This window comes from Anguilla rostrata, chromosome 1 (genome assembly GCF_018555375.3).
Source record: "Anguilla rostrata isolate EN2019 chromosome 1, ASM1855537v3, whole genome shotgun sequence".
Classification (NCBI taxonomy): Eukaryota; Metazoa; Chordata; class Actinopteri; order Anguilliformes; family Anguillidae; genus Anguilla; species Anguilla rostrata.
The window spans coordinates 54,723,889-54,748,862 of record NC_057933.1 but is presented as its reverse complement, the minus strand read 5'-3'; the positions used below and the strand labels follow the sequence as shown (position 1 = coordinate 54,748,862).

The 24,974-nt window shown below is 48.8% G+C and overlaps 1 protein-coding gene across 1 annotated transcript in view; it reads right to left on the bottom strand.

The window, feature by feature from the left end:
* ascc3 (activating signal cointegrator 1 complex subunit 3) overlaps window positions 1-24,974 on the bottom strand; it is a 236,487-nt gene that overhangs the window by 77,916 nt on the left and 133,597 nt on the right. Inside the window, exon 14 of the mRNA XM_064344119.1 lies at window positions 18,207-18,341. Within this exon, the coding sequence (XP_064200189.1) occupies window positions 18,207-18,341 (135 nt within the window). The remainder of the gene's footprint in view (window positions 1-18,206; window positions 18,342-24,974) is intronic.

The window sequence follows — 24,974 nt, the reverse complement described above, 5'->3', positions numbered from 1 at the left end:
CTAAACGAGCACTGTCCCCTCCTGTCTCTTAACGAGCTCTGTCCCCTCCTGTCTCTAAACGAGCACTGTCCCCTCCTGTCTCTAAATGAGCTCTGTCCCCTCCTGTCTCTAAACGAGCTCTGTCCCCTCCTGTCTCTAAACGAGCCCTGTCCTCTCCTGTCTCTAAATGAGCTCTGTCCTCTCCTGTCTCTAAATGAGCACTGTCCCTCCTGTCTCTAAACGAGCTCTGTCCCCTCCTGTCTCTAAACAGCTCTGTCCCCTCCTGTCTCTAAACCGAGCTCTGTCCCCTCCTGTCTCTAAACAGCACTGTCCCCTCCTGTCTCTAAACCAGCACTGTCCCCTCCTGTCTCTAAACGAGCACTGTCCCCTCCTGTCTCTAAACGAGCTCTGTCCCTCCTGTCTCTAAACGAGCCTGTCCCCTCCTGTCTCTAAACGAGCTCTGTCCCCTCCTGTCTCTAAACGAGCTCTGTCCCCTCCTGTCTCTAAACGAGCTCTGTCCCCTCCTGTCTCTAAACGAGCTCTGTCCCCTCCTGTCTCTAAACCAGCACTGTCCCCTCCTGTCTCTAAAAGAGCTCTGTCCCCTCCTGTCTCTAAACGAGCTCTGTCCCCTCCTGTCTCTAAACGAGCTCTGTCCCCTCCTGTCTCTAAACGAGCTCTGTCCCCTCCTGTCTCTAAATGAGCTCTGTCCCCTCCTGTCTCTAAACGAGCTCTGTCCCCTCCTGTCTCTAAACGAGCTCTGTCCCCTCCTGTCTCTAAACGAGCTCTGTCCCCTCCTGTCTCTAAAAGAGCTCTGTCCCCTCCTGTCTCTAAAAGAGCTCTGTCCCCTCCTGTCTCTAAACGAGCTCTGTCCCCTCCTGTCTCTAAACCAGCACTGTCCCCTCCTGTCTCTAAACGAGCTCTGTCCCCTCCTGTCTCTAAACGAGCTCTGTCCCCTCCTGTCTCTAAAGAGCCTGTCCCCTCCTGTCTCTAAACGAGCTCTGTCCCCTCCTGTCTCTAAACGAGCTCTGTCCCCTCCTGTCTCTAAACGAGCTCTGTCCCCTCCTGTCTCTAAACCAGCCTGTCCCCTCCTGTCTCTAAAGAGCTCTGTCCCCTCCTGTCTCTAAAGAGCTCTGTCCCCTCCTGTCTCTAAACCAGCACTGTCCCTCCTGTCTCTAAACGAGCTCTGTCCCCTCCTGTCTCTAAACGAGCTCTGTCCCCTCCTGTCTCTAAACGAGCTCTGTCCCCTCCTGTCTCTAAACGAGCTCTGTCCCCTCCTGTCTCTAAACGAGCTCTGTCCCCTCCTGTCTCTAAACGAGCACTGTCCCCTCCTGTCTCTAAATGAGCTCTGTCCCCTCCTGTCTCTAAACGAGCTCTGTCCCCTCCTGTCTCTAAAAGAGCTCTGTCCCCTCCTGTCTCTAAACCAGCACTGTCCCCTCCTGTCTCTTAATGAGCTCTGTCCTCTTCTCTTTCTTAACGAGCTCTGTCCTCTCCTGTCTCTAAAAGAGCTCTGTCCCCTCCTGTCTCTAAACGAGCTCTGTCCCCTCCTGTCTCTAAACGAGCTCTGTCCCCTCCTGTCTCTAAACGAGCTCTGTCCCCTCCTGTCTCTAAACCAGCTCTGTCCCCTCCTGTCTCTAAACGAGCTCTGTCCCCTCCTGTCTCTAAACGAGCTCTGTCCCCTCCTGTCTCTAAACGAGCTCTGTCCCCTCCTGTCTCTAAACCAGCACTGTCCCCTCCTGTCTCTAAACGAGCTCTGTCCCCTCCTGTCTCTAAACGAGCTCTGTCCCCTCCTGTCTCTAAACGAGCTCTGTCCCCTCCTGTCTCTAAACGAGCTCTGTCCCCTCCTGTCTCTAAATGAGCTCTGTCCCCTCCTGTCTCTAAACGAGCTCTGTCCCCTCCTGTCTCTAAACGAGCTCTGTCCCCTCCTGTCTCTAAACCAGCACTGTCCCCTCCTGTCTCTTAATGAGCTCTGTCCTCTTCTCTTTCTTAACGAGCTCTGTCCTCTCCACACTGCATCTGTGTTTCACACACCTCTTTGCACTCGGAATCCGCTAATCAGCTAATTAAGCTTGTTAGAACCAAGGTAAAACCCTGTGGTTGTCTGCCACAGCATGAACTCTACTCTTTGCACTTTACAGAGACGAGAACAGTTTGTGTACATGCACCTTGAAAGACACACCTGTGTGTGCGCGTGTGTGTGTGTGCATACATCCGGTAGCGTGAGGCTGGGTATGTAGAACTCCATTCCTTTGAGTCACAGCCTTTCACAGAGCCCAAAGCTGCATTCATACCACCCTCGGTTGCCATGACAATAGCCGATGATCACTGGTGATGACAGCATCCCACAGGACAAAGCACCAAGCACAAGTGTCCTTAAAATAAACCCTGCACTCCCATAGACACGAGTAGGACTGAGCAAAACTGGTAAGAGCACAGCCACATGCATACCAACGGCAAGACACCTGGCGGGCCGAGTACAGAAGGCTGCGCATACAGACAGCACAGAAACGCACAGGCTAGGGCAGTAACCAGACAGCACGAGCACACCGCACAGCGTAAGGCAGTACCAGACAGGCACAGAGACACACCAGCACAGGCTAAGGGCAGCACCAGACAACCGCCAGGTAACAGCACCAGACAGGCACAGAGACACACCAGCACAGCTAAGGGCAGTAACCAGACAGGCACAGAGACACCCACCACTAAGCAGCTAAGAGCACAGAGACCAACGGGCTAGGCATAACCAGACAGGCACAGAGAACAGCAAGGTAAGGCAGTACAGACAGCACAGGACACACAGCAGGAAGCGTAGTAACCAGACAGGCACAGAGACACACCAGCACAGGCTAAGGGCAGTAACCAGACAGGCACAGAGACACACCAGCACAGGCAAAAGGCAGTAACCAGACAGGCACAGCAAAGTACACGTGCGTGACGCCTGTGTATTTCTGTATTCGATGCGATAACATGTGCTTGCGCATATAATGTATTTTATATCTTTGTGTGTGTGCATGTGTTCTCGCATGTGAATGGAAGAGATGCGTTTGCATTTCTCCATGGGCTGTACAGTATGTCCATCACATCACGTGTGTGTGCGTGTATGTATGTATGTGTGTGTGTGTGCGTGTAGTGTGGCTTCGGTGCGTGTGCGTGTGTGTGTGTGTGTGTGTGTGTGTGTGCATGCGTGTATATGTGAGTGTGCTATCACAGGTGCGTGAATGTGTGTGCGTGTATGTACGTATGTATGTATGTGTGTGTGTGTGTGTGTGTGCGTGTGCGCGTGCATATGTGAGTGTGCTATCACAGGTGCGTGAGTGTGTGCGTCTCAGAGAGATCCCTCCCACAGTGCAGTGCATTCGCTCCTGGGGATATATGATCAGGGCCTAATTGAAATGCTGAAGATAAGGTTTGCTTTGAGCTGTCACTGAGCGTTAAAGCAGCTCCTCCCCGGCGTAATCTGAAGCCAGGAGGCCGAGGGCCTTCACCACTCTCTCTCTGTATTTAAGGTGGCAGCGCATTGTGGCTCTTAGCAGCCCGGATTAGGCAGAGCGGTGATGAGGCCGTCTCCCCGCGCTCCTGCTAACGCTAACGCTAACGCAGCCGGCCCACAGACGCAGGATCAGCAGAGCGCTTAAACGGGACAGACAGCAGCAGCCCGTACCCACAACACTGCACATCGCCTTACTCTGTCCGTGCGCGTGAGTGTGGTGTGTGTGTGTGTGTGTGTGTGTGTGTGTGTGTGTGTGTGTGTGTGTGTGTGTGTGTGCATGTGCGCGTGAGTGCATGTGAGTGTGTGTGCACAGTGATCGTGTTGATTGTGCACACACAGGTATATGTGTACGTACAATGATTTGGGGGCACACACAGGTATATGTGTAGGTACAATGATTTGGGGGCACACACAGGTATATGTGTAGGTACAATGATTTGGGGGCACACATTCGCGCACACACACACACGTGTGTGTGTCTAAGTGTGCGTGGGCGAGTATTTTGGTGAGCGTGGTCGCGCATCTCGTAACGAGTGGGAGCAATTAAGTATTTTCAAACACCGAAGTCTGAACGTGTGGGTGTGTGCGCATGTGAGAATGCGTGAGAATGAATGTGTCAGTGTTTGAATGTGTCTGCTTGCTGGCTGGTTAGCACGTTTAAGGGTATAATAGACGCGTATGCCAGATCTTTTGTCTACCTGGATGTTTATACGTATGCGTGTGAATTGATATGTGTGAATATTTAAACCTGTGTACATACATTTTATATGTGATAATTCAAGCGTCTGTTTGTGTGCAGTCGGAATGCAAGTGCAAATCTGCATGTGCAACTATGTCACTGAGTGTGTGTGCGGGTGTGTGTGTGTGTTTATCGGTCCTGAGATTTGTGTTGGAAATGCAATCTGCATATCAATCACCTTCCTGTGCCTGTGCAGATTAGTCAACCATCTTATTATTCAGATTAACCCCCTCTCTGCGCTCCCAAAATCCCGCTCCGCACAGTGGGTGATGCGAGAGGGGAAATAGAGGCTTCATCATCTCTGGGGGGTGGGGGGGTGGGGTCATCGCCAGAGCCGCGGTCCACATAACCAGCTCCCCTTCTTTCATGCTGTCAGGCACTAATGTATAACTCTCCACTTGTCTTTATTACGCTTAGGCTCCACCCCCTTCCCTGTAACGCACATGTCAAACACTACACCCATCAACGCACATGGCCCCTTCCTAAGCTCTGATGTCACAATGCCCCTCCCCTAGACCATGACCACACATACAAAACAAATAGCCGAGCTTGGCTTTGCGATTCCCTGAATTTTAGGTGAAAGCTTCTTCAGCACTTCATAAACACACACACACACACACACACACTCACTAGCCTATTCACTCATTCAATCACACGCGCGCACTCTCACTCACTCAAGCATTCACTCACTACCCCTCACACTCCCACACACAGACACACACATTCTCCGCTCCCATCAGTTCTTCAGGGCGGAATCTTCTCCCCACCCTTGTGCGTTGGGAACTCCACTTTGAGTGGTGCAAATGAGTCGATAGCGCTCAGTCCCTCACTCTCAATCATTAGCCCCGTCTCCTTCCTGTTCCTGATTGATAGAGTGCGCACGCTTAACCCTTATTCTAAATATCAGTGGCAGAGGCAATGCCTCATATCTCCTGAAGCATAAGGACCAGCCTCTCCTAATTCTTTCACTTTCCCATAGAGGGCAAACTGATGTACATCACACCTGTTCCTCTTTGATGACCTCACTGGCAGGAGCCCTTATGTCCAGAGCGACTTAGAGGGATTATATCTTACCTAATGCCATTAATACAGCTGGGTATTCACTGAACCAATTCATAAAAAAACCAAAAAACTACTGTAGCACATAAATGGGATTTAAACCTGCAACCGACTGGTTTCTTAACCACTGCATCAGAAGAGGATGTACATTAGGACGATCACGACAGAAGAAGACTAGCTGACTCACAGCTGGTAAAAAGATTACAGGTCGACCCTGAATTTAGGCCTGTGTTTGCGTTAGCCTCCCCTAGTCACACTAATAATGCAGTTTTCATATGTGGATTGGAGCTGCCACCGGATATAAAGCAGTTAACTGATAATATACTACCATAACATTCTCACTGTACATTTCCAGAGCCTTTAAATCCCTTTATGATAAGAAAACAAGATGAAAAGCTCCACACCGGCTCATACCCACCATCAACAGCCGTTTAGCAGGAGAGCTCACAGGATGAAATTCTGCACAAACAGAATTCAAACCAAGCATGATTTCTCACAAATGAGTCAAATAATAATATTTAGTTCTCAGTAATTAATCACTCAATATCTCCACCGTTTTCCATGCGAGCGTCAGTTCTGTGGAATAGCCTCTCCCCGCGCGACGCAGTCCGGGTGCGATGGAGGACGTCGGCGGGGAGGTAAGTGAACCGAACCGGCGCTGGCAGGGACGGGGCTGCGTATTCGCCACCGGAGCTCTCGCAGCTACAAGCACAGCCCCCCCCCCCCCCACACCTCCGGGGAGCGTTTTCCTGTAATAAGGCAGCTTGTTTGGATTCATTATGCGCCGTGTGTATTTTGGACCGGGCTCTGTGTTATTTTCAGAAAGGCCTTTAGGGCCCGTAAGCAGATGTGGCAGTTCCGTTATTTGTGTTGTTCTCTTGTAAATTCGGTGCTTCAAAGTAGCTTCATGGCTGCGAGGAGTGCTTTATATATAGACAATCCAGACAGCCCCGTGCTGTAGTTCTCTGAAGACGCTTTCGACGACAGACAGCGAGCGGTCTCTTTCTGGCACTACAGAGGGACAATAATCACCGGGACCGTCATTTCAGCGACCGCCTGGGTTTAGATTCTCCTTCACGCGTACGCCTTTCAATTCATACAGTGCTTCTGACAGTCTACATGTCTGTTTTCCCTATCCAAGAAACATCCTAACAACTTACAGCGACTCAGAGAACAATATCCCTTTGTCTGTTTGACACACACTCGCGCGCGTGCGGACACCTAAGGATCAAAACGGCCCGCGCGCACAGACACGCCGCACGGCGTGGAGGAAGGGAAACGTTCACACGCATGCTCAGAGAAACACGCGCGCTCGCGAGTACACCCCGGAGAGTCGCAACGCCGCCTGTTTCTCTCCCGCTGTCAAACGCGTACGCAGAAACAAATCCACCCCTTAGAAAAAAACCCCCCAAAAAACCACCGCGGAGAATGGAAATGCTCAGGCACGCGCTGACACACACGCATTCCGCAAAAGCCTGTATTTGTCATTCAGCACGTCTGATGCATAATTCAGCTGTAGTCCTTTGTGTAGCCAAAGGGAATGATTTTACATTTTAGTCTATTAGTCATACCTGCATGCATCATTTGCTCCTTTTAATTGCTGCATCATCAACTTTGGGGAGAAAAAGCTGACTTTAGTGAGTTGTTCTCTCCCACGGCCTGCCTTGGGAACAGGAATCATGGGAGTTGAGTTCTGTTTCCCTTCCAGCTCCTACTATATCCATACACACACATTCACACACAGCACACACATGTACTGTATGCGCACACACCCACACAAGCATATGGACTTACATACAGAGCATGTGCTAATATCTGCTTGTGTGTACAGTCTGTGAATGGACTGCTGCATGCACATTCACTGATTTGTATTTCTCTGTATGCATATGTTTGGACTGTGTTAAGTGTATGCGGCTGTGTGACTGTATCTGTTGATCATGTTGTAGTGTGTCTGTGACTTGTACGTGTGTGGGAGCTGTGTGTAAGTTTCTCTGTGTACTGCTATGCACGTGTGGGACCTGTGAGTGTGTACTGTGTGTGGTGGGAGTGTGAGAGATCTCTCAGTGGTTTTCCAAGAGATGTATCATGATCACAGGGTGAGTAAACGACCTTGGGCATGCGCTGTGTGCGTGTGTATGTGCGTGTGTGTGTGTGTGTGGTGTGTAGCTCATCATTATACATCTGGATTTCAGAAAGCCAGAAATAATGTAATGAACTGTAAAATGTGAAACTGAAATTGTGCTACGTGTTTCAGAAAGAAGCTCATGCCCTGTTTTAACACTGAGCTCACAGCAGCCTAAAGCAGAGAGAACCGCTGCTACAGTGCGTATGTACAGAGCCAGGTCTCTGCTGCAGTACCCACGCCTCACCACTAGGTGTCTCTTCAAGCCCACGGAAATGCGGTGAGGCTGCACACAGCGCTGCCGTCTGGAGAGCGCAAGATCTAAAGACAACGGACAGGAGAAGGAGCAGGTACCGTGGGGAAAGCACGGAATGCAGATGTGGTTTTTTATTTTTTATATTTTGGAAGGAGGGAGGGAAGGTGAAAATGGTGAGTCTGTTTCACCCAGGGCCTCTAAATTGGCTGAAGGTTGAAATGCACGGCAAAGGGTTTTTGGGGTTTCATCAAACCGGTGTTCAGACGGACACATGACAAGGTCACTTGATACTGTCAGGATGTCAGGGATGTGGGGGGGGGGGGGGGGGGGGGGGGGAGTTGGGTGCTGTTACTTATAACCACCAGATCAGAGAGAGAAAGGTGGGCAGGGAGAGGGAAAGAGAGGTGCAGAGGGAGAGAGATGGGAAGGGAGAGGGAGAGAGGGCGAGAGAGAGGAGATAACAGGAGAGAGAGATAGAGATGTTCACTGCCATCAGTTACATTCTAACAATCACACATGCATTTGTGTGTACTCTAAGAACAGCTGAGGTGTGGGTGTCTACATTCCCATCTCTCCCTCCACATACACACACACACAGTCTCATACACACACGCACAGAGTCACACACACACAGACATAAACACGCACACACACAGTCTCATACACACACGCACAGAGTCACACACACAGTCATAAACACGCACACACACACACACACACACACACACACACAGTCTCATACACACAGGCACAGTCACACACAGTCATAAACACGCACACACACACACACACACACACACAGTCTCATACACGCACAGAGTCACACACACACAGTCATAAACACACACACACACACACACACAGTCTCATACACACAGGCACAGTCACACACACAGTCATAAACACGCACACACACACACACACACAGTCTCATACACACACACACAAAGTCACACACACAGTCATAAACACACGCACACGCACACACACACAGTCTCATACACACACGCAGAGTCACACACACACAGTCATAAACACGCACACACACACACACACAGTCTCATACACACGCACAGTCACACACACAGTCATAAACACGCACACACACACACACACACACACAGTCATACACACAGGCACAGAGTCACACACACACAGTCATAAACACACGCACACACACACACACATGCACACAGCCAAACACAAACACACACACGCACGCACGCACGCACACGGCGTGACAAACATGACGGAGCCGTTTAATTTTGCACACAACGACAGCAGGCTCCCAAAATCACCACCTGCCCAACACATTCATCTGTCCATCCACCCGTCTACCCATCCATTCATCTATCAGTCATTCATTTCTCCCTCTTCCATTATCTCCCGCTCTCTAAAGTTCACTCTCGCTCCCTCTCTCACCCTCCTTTTCTCTTCTTTACTCGCTGTCCTCCTCCCTCTCTATTTCCTCCACCGCCTCTCTCTTTCAGGGGTAACAGAAGATTGGGGAATAAGTGTACCCCCCCCCATCCCTCCCACCCGCTGTGGCCAGCATGTGTCCCACTCCCTCACAGGGACCGTGCTCTCCAGAGACGACACGGTCACAGACACAGTCACAGACACGATCACAGTCACAGCCGCGAAGCCTGAACCAGGTGTTTAAAAATGAAACAAAGAGCTCTTTAAATTTTAACTTATTACAAGGGTGTTCATCTGTAGAGGCTTTACAATTATTTTATCCTATCACATTTCAATTTAAATGTATTACGGTTTCAATGCACTATTAGTTCAAGTCCAAGCCGCGGGGAAAGTTGAAAAAAAAGGAAAAAGCAGTGAAAATATAGGGGGAAAAAAAGGAGAGAAAAAAATGATTAGAAGACCTGGGAACTTCATTCCTTTGTAATTACATGTGATCTTACTCCGAGATTTCCACCCTTGGTGCAATCACACTCCTGCACGTGTGGCAGTCTAATGCCTAGCATTACAAGACCTCACTGTAAAAATTCATGGTGGCAATTGAATACTAATTAATGTTCATCTTCGCCCTCTGGTGGTGGGATGAGGAATCCTGCTTGCCTGGAATGGGAGGGTTTTCTGATGACCCATCTGCTTAATGCAGAACAATTATACCTCTCACTGTACTTTATAATGCACCACATTGCCCTGGATAAGACTACTGACCAATAATTATAATAAAGGAAGGAAGGAAGCCACCCCAATCTATGGCATGTTTACAGTTTAACCCTGGCACAAGTTCTTTGTAAACAAGCAATACTGCTTATTACAGGGACTGCCAAATTCCCCTGACAACTAAGAGCCAAACACAGCTCCACTCTCTAAGACCCAAACACAGCTCCACTCTCTAAGACCCAAACACAGCTCCACTCTCTAAGAGCCAAACACAGCTCCACTCTCTAAGACCCAAACACAGCTCCACTCTCTAAGAGCCAAACACAGCTCCACTCTCTAAGAGCCAAACATAGTGCCACTCTCTAAGAGCCAAACACAGTTCCACTCTCTAAGAGTCAAACACAGCTCCACTCTCTAAGAGCCAAACACAGCTCCACTCTCTAAGAGCCAAACACAGTTCCACTCTCTAAGACACAAACACAGCTCCACTCTCTAAGAGCCAAACACAGCTCCACTCTCTAAGAGCCAAACACAGTTCCACTCTCTAAGAGCCAAACACAGTTCCACTCTCTAAGAGCCAAACACAGTTCCACTCTCTAAGAGCCAAACACAGTTCCGCTCTCTAAGACACAAACACAGTTCCACTCTCTAAGACACAAACACAGTTCCACTCTCTAAGAGCCAAACACAGTTCCACTCTCTAAGAGCCAAACACAGTTCCACTCTCTAAGAGCCAAACACAGCTCCACTCTCTAAGAGACAAACACAGTTCCACTCTCTAAGAGCCAAACACAGTTCCACTCTCTAAGACACAAACACAGTTCCACTCTCTAAGAGCCAAACACAGTTCCACTCTCTAAGAGCCAAACACAGCTCCACTCTCTAAGACCCAAACACAGTTCCACTCACTCTCTGTCTCTCTCCCTTTTTCTTCCGCTTCCAGTTTCTTTGCCTGAGTGTAAACCTGCCAGGTGTCGCTCCCATCTGTCGTTCCAGTTATATATCTTTGCTATCTTTGCAAGTTTCACACTGAGTTCAGGACCTGCCTGGTTGAGCCAAACTTCTCTCATTTGCAGCAATGAAGAAAAGAAAAGCCACCCTGTCTTCTGCTCTCCCTGTTAAAAACGTGCCTGAGGGCAAGGAGAGAGGGAGAGAGACTTTGCTCTATAAAATCACGTGTGTGCATGTGTGTGTGCATGCGTGTGCGTGTGTGTGTGTGTATGTGCATGTGGGTGTATGTGTGTGTGTGTGTGTGTGTGTGTGTGTGTGTGTGTGCGTGTGCGTGTGCGTGTGTGTGTGTGTGCATGTATGTGTGTGTGTTTGTGCGTGTGTGTGCGTGTGCGCGTGCGTGTGTGTGTGTGCATGTATGTGTTTGTGTGTGTGTGTGCGTGTGTGTGTGTGTGTGTTGTAAACAGTCCCTGCACGACAGCACTGCTCCAGCAACAGGAAGGACCTTACCTGATGATCAACACAGGATATATTCCTTCCAGTCCTGTGACAGATGTGTCATAGAAAGCTATTGCTGCACTCAACTCAAAATTGCAGGCTCGCTCTGAAAGCCAGTATATGGATTTCTGTTAGAATAGAAATGGATATCTTACTATAACTACAACAGTGAAAAAATGAGTTCCTATTGGGGCACGGTGCCGGAAACCAAACATCACGCGCCAGGTACGCCATCGTAACCCTTCAACAGCATCCGCACACACGGCTGAACACCAAGGGACAGCGATTCTCAACATCACTAAACAAACACGACGAGAAAACTACAGACATACACTGATCCCAATATGAAGTCAGCCTCCCAATCCCCAAATTACGTTAGTCCATCCTCAACAACACTAAACAAACCTCCCCTTAGGACTACACCAAAAGCTGCAATAGTACAGACACACATATAATAACAGTATATGGAGCGTTACATCCATCGCATCAAACTGTACAAAACATCCCTCAACTGAACTCCGGTCAACACTAAAAACACCCCAATCTCTGCCGATGCAATGCAATCTTAAACACGGCAATAAAATGGAAAATAATCAATAACAATCAGAAAGCTCACCCCGATCCGTACTTATCTAAAATTTCAAACATGTGAGCGGGCAGCTACTTCTGTGGGTAGAAGCAATCCATATAAAACTCCAGAGGATAGATGTTTGACAAACATAAATTCTTGTTATTTTTCACTGTCATTTACTTAAATGGCTGCACTATGATATTATGATGTACAAATTTGATCGACAGCTGCTTCAAAAAAATAAAAAATAAAAAAAACACTAACGATTATTGCCAAAATATGTAGAGAGACCACTTGTGACTTGTAAGTAGGATAAATAATGCTAAATTATATAATTGACCTTATAGGTGCCGCAATTCGGTGCATATGCAAAAGGGAGATTAAAAGGGCTATAAATATTAATGCGGGCCGATTTCCATACGCAAATGAGCGATGCATTATCGCTCTCTGTAGGCGGCGGGCGGTGATCCCGGCGCTGGGGGGAGAGGCGCGCGGACCGGCGCCTTTTTCGGCATCGCCGCGCGTCCGCGCAGAGCCGCGGCGGAGGGAGAGCGCCAGAAACAAACAAACAGAGAGGGGTGAGAGACCCTTTCATCCGCGCTCACCCCATCAGAGCGCGGAGCGGCGGGGTAATTAGGACCAAAGAGCGATAAGCCGCTGGCGCATAAATCAAGGGCTGTTTAAATAACAACATATAAAACTTTTCACCATGGAGCTGCTTTTGAGTGCTCGTGCATGGTTTATATACGCAGACATATACAGTCCACTCTATATCCATGCATTATCTATTCAAATATCAATGATAAATAATACTTTCATCTTATAAGTACATAATTCATAATAATCCATAACAATATTGATTATTAATTATTAATTTCACAACTGTATTGAAATTAAATACATCTTCAACATTTATTATTATCATCATTATTATATTCATAGCTGTATTGCAATAAAATAACACATCTTCAGCATGACAGTCGGTCCTGCAATAATTCCAGCAGAACTGTGCGACAGCGCCGAGATGAAATTGAGTGTAACTGGCATCAGGTCTGTGAGTGACACGGCAAACCAGAAGTGGTCTGCCTACACACAACTGCAGGAACGCCAGCCGCACAGGTACCGTCAATTACAACAGCCGCGCTTTGTCAACAGAGCAACAAGCTGGGTACTCGTATTATAGGATTCTGAAAGCATGACCATAGCTGCTAATTATTTAGCGCACTCGTACGCTCTTTCAAATGACGAGAGGTGAGACCTACGCGTTAAAGTGAATGTTCCTGCATTGAGGGACTCGATTAGATGGGCTCACAAAGCTGGACCCCTGGCAGATCTCGCAGAGAACATTCACCAGTTCCCCTGAAAGGGGTGAGCATTTCACATGAATATCTACTGATACAGAGCAAGCGGTGCTTTGTAGAACAGTACAGCAGTACACCAGCACACACACAATATTTCAGTTGGAACACACAATATGAAAGACAATGAAATATATTCTTTCATGATAAAAGACAATGAAATATATTCTTTGATGATAAAAAGTCTGAATCATTTAAACATCCTTTATTCTTCAACACCATCAGCTGTATTAAACATGCATTCGTACAACGCTTATTTGCGTTTTGGAAGGTTTGGTGTCTCCAGACGGATTCTTACGGCTACTAAAGGAGAATTGACCTTTTCTTTTTGTTTTTATTTGCCCTTAAACTCCACGTTATTTGAAGGACGCTCAATGCGCCTCACGGATGACGCAGACGGGCGTTTTATCATCAAACTCCTTTTTCCATTAGATTATAGGCTAAAATTGAGTGTTTTTCAAAGCGTATGGTGATCCTCACAGAAGCACGCCTCTGAAGTGACTCTTGCGGCAGGTGTTCAGAGTTTTTCGGCTGAGATTAATGCCATTTTATTTCATTTTCTGGCACTTAACCATATAGCCGCTTCAGTATTAAAGGTCATTTCAAATCAAACACGCGGAGTGCGCATTGCTGAGTTCTTATCCATCTGACAAATATTATGAATTATACTTTCAATAAAACCCAGATTTATGAAGGCTTGAGCATCTAGAAATGTGTGAACACATTTTTGGCGAGCCCTGAATACATCATTGATGCAGATCATTTAACCAGGTATTACCACTTCCAATAAAATCATCTGTCCCGAATGTTCTGCTGAAATAAATGGGTAACGCTCAGACTATATTTTAAGACCGCAGACAGTTTATCGACATCAGTATCGAGATCACTTTCACTCTCCTCTTTTTCCAACCACCCGCCTCTTTTACAACTTTATTCTTTTTTTTTTGTTTTTTATAGTAATACAGGTGACAAAACCAAAACCAGCCAGGGTCATGCAAACAGGAAGTAAGTGCAATATATGTTTTTATTATTTAATTCTTTTTTATTTACAGTGAAAAGGGAATCCTGGCGCATGTTGCAGGGCTGAGTGACGCCTGTCAGTCAGCGTATCAGTGACGCAATCTCCGTAGGGGCGCAACCACTGATGCACCTGCATTTCTTCATCACTTTCATCCTCCATTTGAGGTTGTAATGTAATATATTTTTAGAGGCTGCCTCATGCCTTGTACAAATTTAAAAGATTTGTTTTAAAAGGGGAAAATGAATGGATCTTTATTATGAATGTCTTATAAACAGAATAAAGTAAGAGAATAAGAGAGGACATTGGGTGGGCACTAATTTTGGCACAACAGCCCAGGGAATTGTGCTCAAAGGTTACTAAATTTATCAACTTTGTTGTTGGCTAGATTTAAATATGGAGTTTGCACTTAAAACAGTCAAGAGACCTGTAACAGTCCCCCCCCCTCCCCCAAGACCCATCAGGAAGCTGCTGTGATCCCCCCCACCCAGGGAAAACGCTCGGTTTCATTATTCATTATTGATCTGAATGCACAGTGTGAGCCGGGGCTTCGCTGTTTACAGGACGGCCAGCGCAGAAATGCACAGAGTTTCCTCAAGGCAATCCAACCTAATACTGAAACTGTAGCAATGCAAGATAATTCAATGCACAAACAGGGCCACTGCAATTTGAGTGCAGACACTCAAGGCTAGGTACGGGCAGAGAGGGGTATGTATGGACAGAGAGGGGTATGTACGGGCAGAGAAGGGTATGTACGGGCAGAGAGGGGTATGTACGGACAGAGAGGGGTATGTATGGACAGAGAGGGGTATGTATGGACAGAGAGGGGTATGTATGGACAGAGAGGGGTATGTATGGACAGAGAAGGGGTATGTATGGACAGAGAAGGGGTATGTACAATATAGACAGAGAAGGGGTATGTATGAGGGATGTGTGACAATTTACAGGCATGAAACTTGTGTCGCTGGTCCGTGCTGACTGCATCCGAGTGTAACACACATCGGCACAGAAACAGCTGAAGTTTGATGACAAGTCTGTTTTCTACGGCAAAATACACCCAGAGCCTGCTGGATTTTTTCACTTTTTTTTTTTTTTTGCTCCATTTATATATTTATATCCTTTTCTTCTTTTTTTCCGGCTCAGCTACCACAGAGAGCACGGGCAGAGGGGATAAAGGGATTCACGGATCAAACACCTTCAGCCTGGAAGACGGAGGTCTGAGGTAAAACAAACCGCTCCCAGGGAACAGGATTCCGAGATTAAAAAACGAGCGAGCGAGCGGGCGAATAAATAAATAAATAAGCCAATAAGCAAATAAATAAATAAAGGAAGCTGTTAAATCGATTCGGGGGGATAAAACACAGAATCCATTAAAGGGAATTCTGGGAGCGCGTTTCTTCCACGCGAAGCATTCCTCTAATAAAAGCGGGCAGAACTGTGGCTTCAAAGCGCTGGTAATTTTGTACGCAGCACATCCCGCATTAGCAGAGAACATCATTTAAGGAACGCGACACTGCCCTCGCTGGAGTGTTCCGTTTGAAGATGGCTTCTCTCTCCCCGGCACCTCTCCAAGGAAGGGGGAAAGGGAAAAAAAACAAAAAAAACTTTGAAAGATCTGAAACAGAGATGGCTTTCAAATACTATTTTGATTACATTCAATTGGTTTTGTGACAGATATCAGGGCTGCTTTGGAGACACTAATGCAGCCAAAGTAAAGCTCATCTGTCTGACAACACGTTCCTTTGATCTCCCTGTTGACGAGATAGCGAGTTGACAACTCATAATTACAGGAGAAGTACCGTCGAGTGTCGCGCCGAATACTGAGGAGGGCTCGGCCGCGTACGCACCGTCCACGCGCGTGCTGCCGCACCTCCTGCGACACAGGGTCCCTGGGAAATTATCCTAAACATCCCCCCAAAAATATAGCCAAAAACGCCAAAGGGCTGGTCTCAGATAATGTCAGTGAGAGGGATGGAAGGAAGGAAGAAGATAGGAGGGGAGGGAGGACAGAGGAAGTGAAAGAGGGAGGGTGGGAAGAAAGGAGAGGAGAAGAGGGGGGAGGGAGTGAAGAAAGGAGAAAGGAAGGAAGGGAGGGTGAAGGAAGGAGAGAGCGAGGGAACGAGGGAGAGGGAACACAAACCGAGGAGCAAATGAGGGGAGAGAACAAAAAAGGGAAGAGGAAGAGGAGCTAAGGGGACGAAGGACACGTACGGATGAGGGAACAGCGGGTCCCACGGCCAGCGACCACGACGAGCAGCAGACCCACGGGAGTTTCCCAGCAGGCAGTGTGCCGACGCCGAGCATTGATCCTCAAATCCAAGAATAACGCTCAGAAAAATAGGCCCCACACCAGCGGGCCTGACAGTCACTAACGAGCTGCTTTCGGACCGGACCGGACTGAACTAAACCGGACCGGACCGGACCAGACTGGAGCTCTCCACTCTCGCAGTCTACGACAGCTTGGGAGGTCACCCTGGGCAACATGATGTAACTCTGTGACAGGCAGAAGTAGTACAGTCTGTGATTACAGACACCAACTGACCAAAGGCAAGTTACAGCATTGCAAATCAGGCCAAAAAAGGGTTGAAACCTGGTTAAAAAATAATAAAACAATGCAAGAGCAATTCCAGCATTTGGAATCAAAAAATCCATTCGGAAGATTTAGCCTTATTGGAATGCAGATTTGCGACAGCCCGCAGACAAAAGAAAAACACAAAAACAAAATGTTTCCCACCCACCCCCCGCCCCCTCCCAAATATGTTCGGTCAGAAAACATATTAGCTCTGTCTTTTGTGCAGATTAGAGCTGGATTTCACACTCTGCGCGCTGAGAAGCGTCGCGGCTTTGTTTCCGCGTAGCGAGCGGCTAATGACGCGGACGGAAGGCGTTAGCGCGGGCCTATGGCGGCTCGCCGCTCCTCTGTTGTGACAGCGAGCGGATGAACGGTCACGGGCGAGGCTGGCAGGCGGCTGCCGCCAGCCGTTATTATTCATTTACATCGCGCCTTTTCCGCCAAACGGACACTTTTCCGTTCGCGAAACCCCCATTACTCCGCGCGGCAGCGCCGCTGAAGCCCGTCCTCGAGGGGGCGGCGACCGCGCGACCCGTACGGCCGGGCGCTCGTCACGTCCAGCGCCGATACAGCCGGCGAGAAACGCGCGGGTAGGAACCCGCTCGTCTGATCGCTTTCTGTTTGAGCCGCAACTTTCCTTTCTTTTTGTCTGCAAAGCAAAAACAGAGCAGCGCTTCTTAAGAACAAAAGACGAGGCACAAAACAAAGCAGCCCGCTGCATACGGAGAGGCAGCGTCCAGGACTGCCCGGATGATGATCAGTAGTATTTGGGCCGGCTCCGCGGGAAGTTGGCGGGAGCCGGCGCGTACTTAAGGCTCTGTAGCGGGCGAGTCTGGCCCTCCCTCCCGCCGCTCGCTCGCTCCCTCCCGGAGGAGCGCCGGCTTTAAAAAGGTGACTAACCCCAATTTCTCTTTCCTCCCTCTCCTTAAAACCTCATGAATAAACGCTCCTAAATAACGGCGTCCGCGCCGACCCGCCAAACAATACGGAGACGCGGGAGCCGAGCTGCGTCCGCTAACCGCCGCTGTGCAGGGGCACAGGCGCTAAGCTAACGCCGGGAGGTTTGCCATTTCCACACCACGGCACGGCCCGGTTACACGAGCGGTCACACAAAATGGCTGAGTGCCAACTGACACGTTACTAAAACCAACATAGCCATCTCAGGCCTGACAACATAGCAGTCTCAGGCCTGACCACTCAACAGAGTTACAGACCTGTTATGTGTATGTAACTGTCGCTACCATGTCAGTATCGCTTAACACACCCTACCTGTGTCAGAAGACTTATACCCACCTCATTAATCTGCTGTATAACTTCTGCCTGAGAATAATGTCACGGAGATGACAGACCCGTCCTCTTTCAGCTCTGTCTGTGACCTAACACCTCACACCATCGCATTCTCCCTGTGACTGAGCACAGGTGCCCAACACCGTTTTCTGTGCTCATACTCGCAGACGCTCCGTCCTTACCAGTTTCTGACACTGGCCGTAGTCCGGGCGCTGATCTGGCTGGAAGAACATGGACTCGCCGCGGTTCTTGGCCATCTCGATGAGGCTCATGGCAGTCCGCACCGTGGAGTTGCGGGCGTGCACAAACACCATCACCTGAAAAAGAGTGAAATCAAATAATCAGACCAAATACAATCACCTGCAATACAGAGCGATACCAAATAATCAGACCAAATACAATCACCTGCGATACAGAGCGATATCAAATAATCAGACCAAATACAATCACCTAGGATACAGAGCGATATCAAATAATCAGATAAAATACAATCACCTAGGATACAGAGCGATATCAAATAATCAGACCAAATACAATCACCTAGGATACAGAGCGATATCAAACAATCACCTAGGATACAGAGCGATATCAAATAATCAGACCAAATACAATCACCTAGGATACAGAGCGATATCAAATAATTAGACCAAATACAATCACCTAGGATACAGAGCAATATCAAATAATCAGATCAAATACAATCACCTAGGATACAGAGCGATATCAAATAATCAGACCAAATACAATCACCTAGGATACAGAGCGATATCAAATAATCAGACCAAATACAATCACCTAGGATACAGGGCCAATTGAAGTACTCAGCAGCCAACACCACACCCCTGCGCTGCATTCATTTTTTAACACTCTTGCCCTCACCTCTTCCCCTCAGCAGAAGCAGTGTTGCTTTTATGACTTCTTTCAAAGCAACCCCACCACCTCCAAAGGTCGGAAGGAAAGGGAACCAGTCCCCACCTACAAGACAAAGAGGACTCAATGCTGTCTAACAACTGGTTGTGGGATGGACTTCCTATTCACACTGAGCCAATCGTCATGGAACGATCATACATGAAGGGTTCCAACGCTCAGCTGGAATTTCTGGCCAAATACTTTTGCTATTTTGATGTGTGAGCTAGCCCTGTGCACTGCGAGTGTGTCTCTGCTCCTGACCGAGACTAGGGACAGACTAGGCCCCGGAGAAGCCATGCGATCGGGACTCGCCTGTGCACTGGAGAATTCAGCGGAGAATTCTGAGCAAGCCTGAGGTCAAGGTGCCAGTGTCTGAGAGATCTAAACTAGCGGGCTTTAGCTACAAAGCAGGTCCAGAGTTCCTTCAGAGTCATCGCACAGTCAAAGGACACTGCCAAGCCATGTGTCCACCCATCCCACATAGGGCAGAGGACACCACTCCAGACATGAGAGTGTAACATAAGCATTAGTTCAGAGTGTGAAGATAGTATCTCATATAATAATATCTTTCTCTAATAAATATCTTTAGTAAATTGGCTGCACATAAATGCTTTGTGTCACCTCTTTATACCAATAAGTGGGCTCTACTGATTACAACAACTTCAAATGAAATGTAGTTGTAATATTCTCCAGATTTTTTTTAGAAATGGCTAATGTTTATTCATGAGCTTGTGCCGCGTGACTGGAGGACATCTTTGACCAGCCTCCGAGGTACGTAACTCAGAAGGGGCAAAGCAATAAGAAATAGCCATGACACCTGTGGTAAAGGGCAGCAGATATCAAATCACACTTAGCGGTGAAATTCAGCCTGTGAAATCGGCTCTACATCGCAGGAGATGATGCTTTTCCACAGAGGCGATATTAAACGCTTAGCACAAACACCAACACCTGCAGTACAGAACCGATATTAAATATGCACCCTCTCGGGGTGATTTACATAGCTTTTGTTTTAGATGTTGTCTGCTCACACACCTGAATGTATTTAATGAAGCAGTTCAGCCTAACTACCCTTCTCAAGGGAAAACAGCGATGCCCCTTAACTAGCAATTTGAACCAGTAACCTTCCAGATGATTCCGGTGTCACGACTGCATGAACAATCCATCCTAACACCACCCACCCCTCTACCCCCACCCCCACCCGCACTTCCCCACCTCCCCACCCCCCCGGTTGTGTTCTGCCTGTGAAACAGAAGGTCGCTGCAGCCTCCACAGCGAGAGGATTCACAACAAAAAAGGGGGTAATTTTCCTATTACAGTCAAGCAAGGCTGACCTTGCAAAACAGTCGATACTCAGACAAAAACAATCGATGGCAGAAATATAAGACAGTTATGAGATGAAAGAGAGGGGCCTCTCTCCCCCTCTCGCTCGTCCTTTCAGAGCCGTGTCAGGTAATTGTGTGGAGGGACGGCGCGCTGCGGGAGAAGGAGAAAGAGGGGCTCTCGCGTTGTCGCACCGGCCCGAAGGCTGTTTATCTCTTTCCTTCAACCTTTGTGGCTGAAAGCAGAGGGCGTTTTGTGAAAAGCTAATATGCCACAATCGATTCTTTTTACATAGAGCCAGGAAGGGGGAAAAAAAACAAAAAAAAAAACAGCGGCCACCAACTGCCCTCAGCGCCGTTCTCTGAGCACCCCTCCCCCCCTCGGGCCTAAACACGCTCTCTCCACACCCGTCACCAGCTATGACCTCCCGCTGACCTGCAACTCGCACCCAGCCGGAAACACAAACAAACAAACAAAAGCCCCACCACAGCCATCCACCTGAGAGCGTCTGCGCAGCCAGCCGCTGAGGGGTACGGACGGGCCGCGTTTCGCGACCGCGCGAAGCCCGCGTTTCGCTCGACTCAAGCGCACACGCGGCGTCGGTTCGTCTGGAATCGTCCCCGTTAGCCGCCGCGTGTTGCGCAGCTGAAGTGGGAGGCGCGGTCTCGTGATGAAGGATGAGACGAGCGAACGCGGCGGCCGACGGCTTCCCGCTCGCAGGTGTGACGCTGAACCCGGGACAGGGCAAGCAGGGGAAGATGAATCCCTGCGTTACGGGAATCTGAGGACTGGGAGCAACAGTGCACATCTATCATAGTTTACACAGCTTTATAACAATCAGCCCTGGCCTCTGGATAACCCATGAAGCGCAACCTGAGAAATGTATAGGGATTCAACGGGGAAGTGGAAAGTGCAATGAGACTAATGCCAGTTGATGTCAAAAGGTTGCGGATGAAAATAAATACCTAAATTAATGGAAAAAAATAAAATAAAAAGTTCTGTGACACGTGTAGGTGGACATGCTGTACTTGCTCACAAAGACTGTCCCCAGGTCAGTGCAGCTCAGACAGGGTCACTCCAGACACACTCGCTCCACACAAAGACTGTCCCCGGGTCAGTGCAGCTGAAACGAATCCAGTCAAAACCCTTCATCCCCAAAGAGACTGACTCTAGTCTAGGTCTAGATACCATTTCCTCTCATGTTCAGACATGAAATCCTTAACCCAGACACCTCTGTACATAATAAATGGGTTAATAAATAAATAAATGAATAAATAAATAAATGACACAGGATGAAAAAGGGAACAGCAGGATTAGAGCGGTGAAGTTCGGCTCAGTTTTCCCCCTCGCTGTGCGCAAAATTTTAAAAGGTTCAGACATTTTGTGCCGCCGGCAACTCGGGGCTCGACGGTTTCATCTGCGCGGCGCGCCTCCTTAAAGAAGCCAGCTGCTTCAGAGGGCCCGGAGATGACGCGCCGGGTCTGTGATGTCATCAGAGCGAAACGCTCTCTTCGCACCGCGCCGGTGTCCGCCGCTGCTTTCAGAACGCCCGCGCTGACGCTTCGTCAAAGCGAGGTCACGCCATTGGCTCATCTCCACATCCGCGCGCGCCGGGGTCACAGGGTCAGGTGAGAGCGCGGACGTCACAGAGACCCCCCGTGTGGCCCTTTAGCGGGGCATCCCCAACTGGGATGAGAGGACCCCCCTGACCGGGGCCCCAGCAAGACAGAAGTAAAATATGAGCAGGAATAATTTAGAGTATTTCATTTATACCGTTCATACAGTATGTCGTAAATGACATAATTCAGACCAGTGCTTCCACACCTGCTCCTGGAGATCTACTGTCCCTTAGCTCCTCCAACCTTAAGAAAGCGCACCTCACTCAACAGCCAGAGATCTCCTTGAGCTGCTAATTAGTAGAATAAGGCGTGCCAAATTAAAGTTTAAACGAACACCTACAGGAGATAATTTACATCTTCAAACAAAATAAAGCACGACTGGTTCACACACATTTGGTAATATGATAAGCAGTGCCATTGATGAAATACATTCAGCATATTTTACTATATTTATACTGTGCGTGTGTATATTACGTGTGTCTTATTTATAATCTTATATAAATGTACAGTACTTCAGTGTTAAGCCACCACTCTCAGTTCCTGCACAGCAGCCTGCAGTGAAAGGTGGATCAAGCTGTCGAACATGTGGGGGTCACAGTGCTCATTTAGGGGGCTCTGAAATGAGAACATTTGGGAAGCCCTGCCCTGTGCATGAGAATCCTCTCGGCTTACTCTGCAAAGCTGCAGTTTTGTTCCCCAAGATCATATCAAGTAAAACACCTTGTAAGCAAACAGCAGAAAAAGGGGATGTCTGTTCCTCTTGGGGGAGGGGGCAAATCTACAAAAGTTCTGCTATGAATGATTCGCTCCAGGGAAGCAAACTCTGAACACGTTCGTTGCGCCCTCTCTGTTTCCTAAACTGCTGTTCTGTAAAGAGGAGAAACAAATCCACAGTATTCTCTGGCTTTGTTTCCTTTTTTCCAGTTACGCAGGGAAACTGCGGTAACTGGAGCCTCTCAACACGGCCATTTTGGGCCGGCGGACAATTAGTGACTAATTAATTCATGATTTCTAATTTGAAAACGGTCTGGAGAAACAAACGCGTCCTTGAGCACCTGCCAGCGGTCTGGTCCCGAGATGGCCGCCGCGCGCGGTCTGGGGCCCCCGCGGACCCGCGAGGAGGGAGCCCCACTCACCCCGCCAGACAGCGTCCAGGTGACGCCAGCATCTGCTCTGCAGTCTGCGGCTCAAAGGGCACGGCCAGGGCGCGGAAGCTTCCGGAAGCTGGGACAGGGGCACCAGCGGAGGGGGGGGGCGAATGTGACCGCGGCCCGGTTTCCCAGGAGCGCCTCGGCGTCGCGCTTTGATGATGTCACGGCGTGCAGACACTTTACAGAAGCTCTGCGGTGGGCGTTCGCGCCCAAGTTGAGACGGTGACAGAGACTGATTCCCTGCGAGGTTCAGTCGTTTGATTTGCAGGCTGGCGCGGGTGCGCGGGCTGTCTTTCTCCCTGGCCCTGGCACACTTTTCTCAGGCCCAGATGGCGTGTGGGATGCCTGCCGATGCGCTGAATAATCAGGCCTAATGGGACCGGGCACATTTGCTGACTGGCCGCGTGATGAGGAAAGCATTTGGAATACCTGCACTTCAACACGGACGCTCATTATCTCCCCCAAACACACGCTGTAAAAATGCACACGTTCACAAAGCACTCGCATGGACATATGCACGCGTACACACACACACACACACGTGCACACACACACACACGCACAAATGCACACACGCACATGCGCACACTCAATTGTATGCACGCAGACACACATGCCTGCATACACACTCACACATGCATGCACACTCATGCATGCATGCACACATATGTGCACGTACACACTCACTTGCATACACACACACACACACACACGCGCACACACACAGAAATACACAAATGCACGCACACAAACATACCCTGAATACAAAGATGCACACCGCACACATACACACACACGCAGAGGGACTGCCGCACTTGTTCATGGTCAGCCCTCCGCACAAACACCAGGCCACTGCAGGACTCACACGCCCACATTCCTAACACGCACACAGACGCATGCCACAGTAAAAGAAAAACGACGCCGTGCAGGACATAAAGGATATCAGAGAGATAAAAGACCAAACCCAGCACGAATGAGGGGCTGACGGCCACACTACACCCCTCCCCTCAAAAATAAATACATAAATAAATTTAAAAAAAGGAACCTAGCCAATTGCATATCTGTTAGGACAGATAGTATTTCACACCCCGGGATTAATAGTGAATGCGACTGGGGACCACACACCCTCGTATGAGGGGTGCGGGGGGGGGGGGGGGGGGGACCACCTCTTAGGAAAGGTCACGCCTCTAAAGCGGGTGAAGTGTGTTATTTTTCATTAGACAAATCCAGGAGGTAATTAGCGCGATGGTGGCCGTGCGCGTGGGAGCAGATCAGTCTTAAGAGGGTTAATTTGCTCCGTGGCAGGGCCCACCACTGCATGCTAAATTATGCCAGTCATTGGGAATGGGGAGAAGGCCGTGTAATTAGAGCTGGTCTCTGCATCTAAAACATTTGCTTTATAACACTGCAGGGCCAGGGAAGATCTGCAGCCAAAGTACACACTCCCAGCCTCAAACAGGTACACACACTCATACACACCATGCAGGTGCAAGCACACACACACACACACAGTACACACTCCCAGCCTCAAACAGGTACAGACACACGCACACATACACACCATGCAGGTGCATGCACACACACACAGTACACCCTCCCAGCCTCAAACAGGTACAGACACACACACATATACCCACCAAGCTGGTACATATACACATGCGCGCGCAGTACACCCGTACTGTACATGCCCATAAAAGGCATGTGCGCGCACAAACTAAAATAGATGCATTTAAAATATAAAAATACAGATCTGCTGAGAGGCTCATTGAGTTAAGGCATCACACTGGTGTGTGGATGAGCCACGCGGTATTGGAGAGAATCAGGATCCTGCCAGTGCGGACAGCTCCATAGCCGTCAGCTCCATAGGGTGACGTGCAGCTGGCGATAGCTTCATCCAGAGTATGACAGCGTTGAGCCAATCAGGGGTCCACGCTTCACCTCTCTCTGGAGA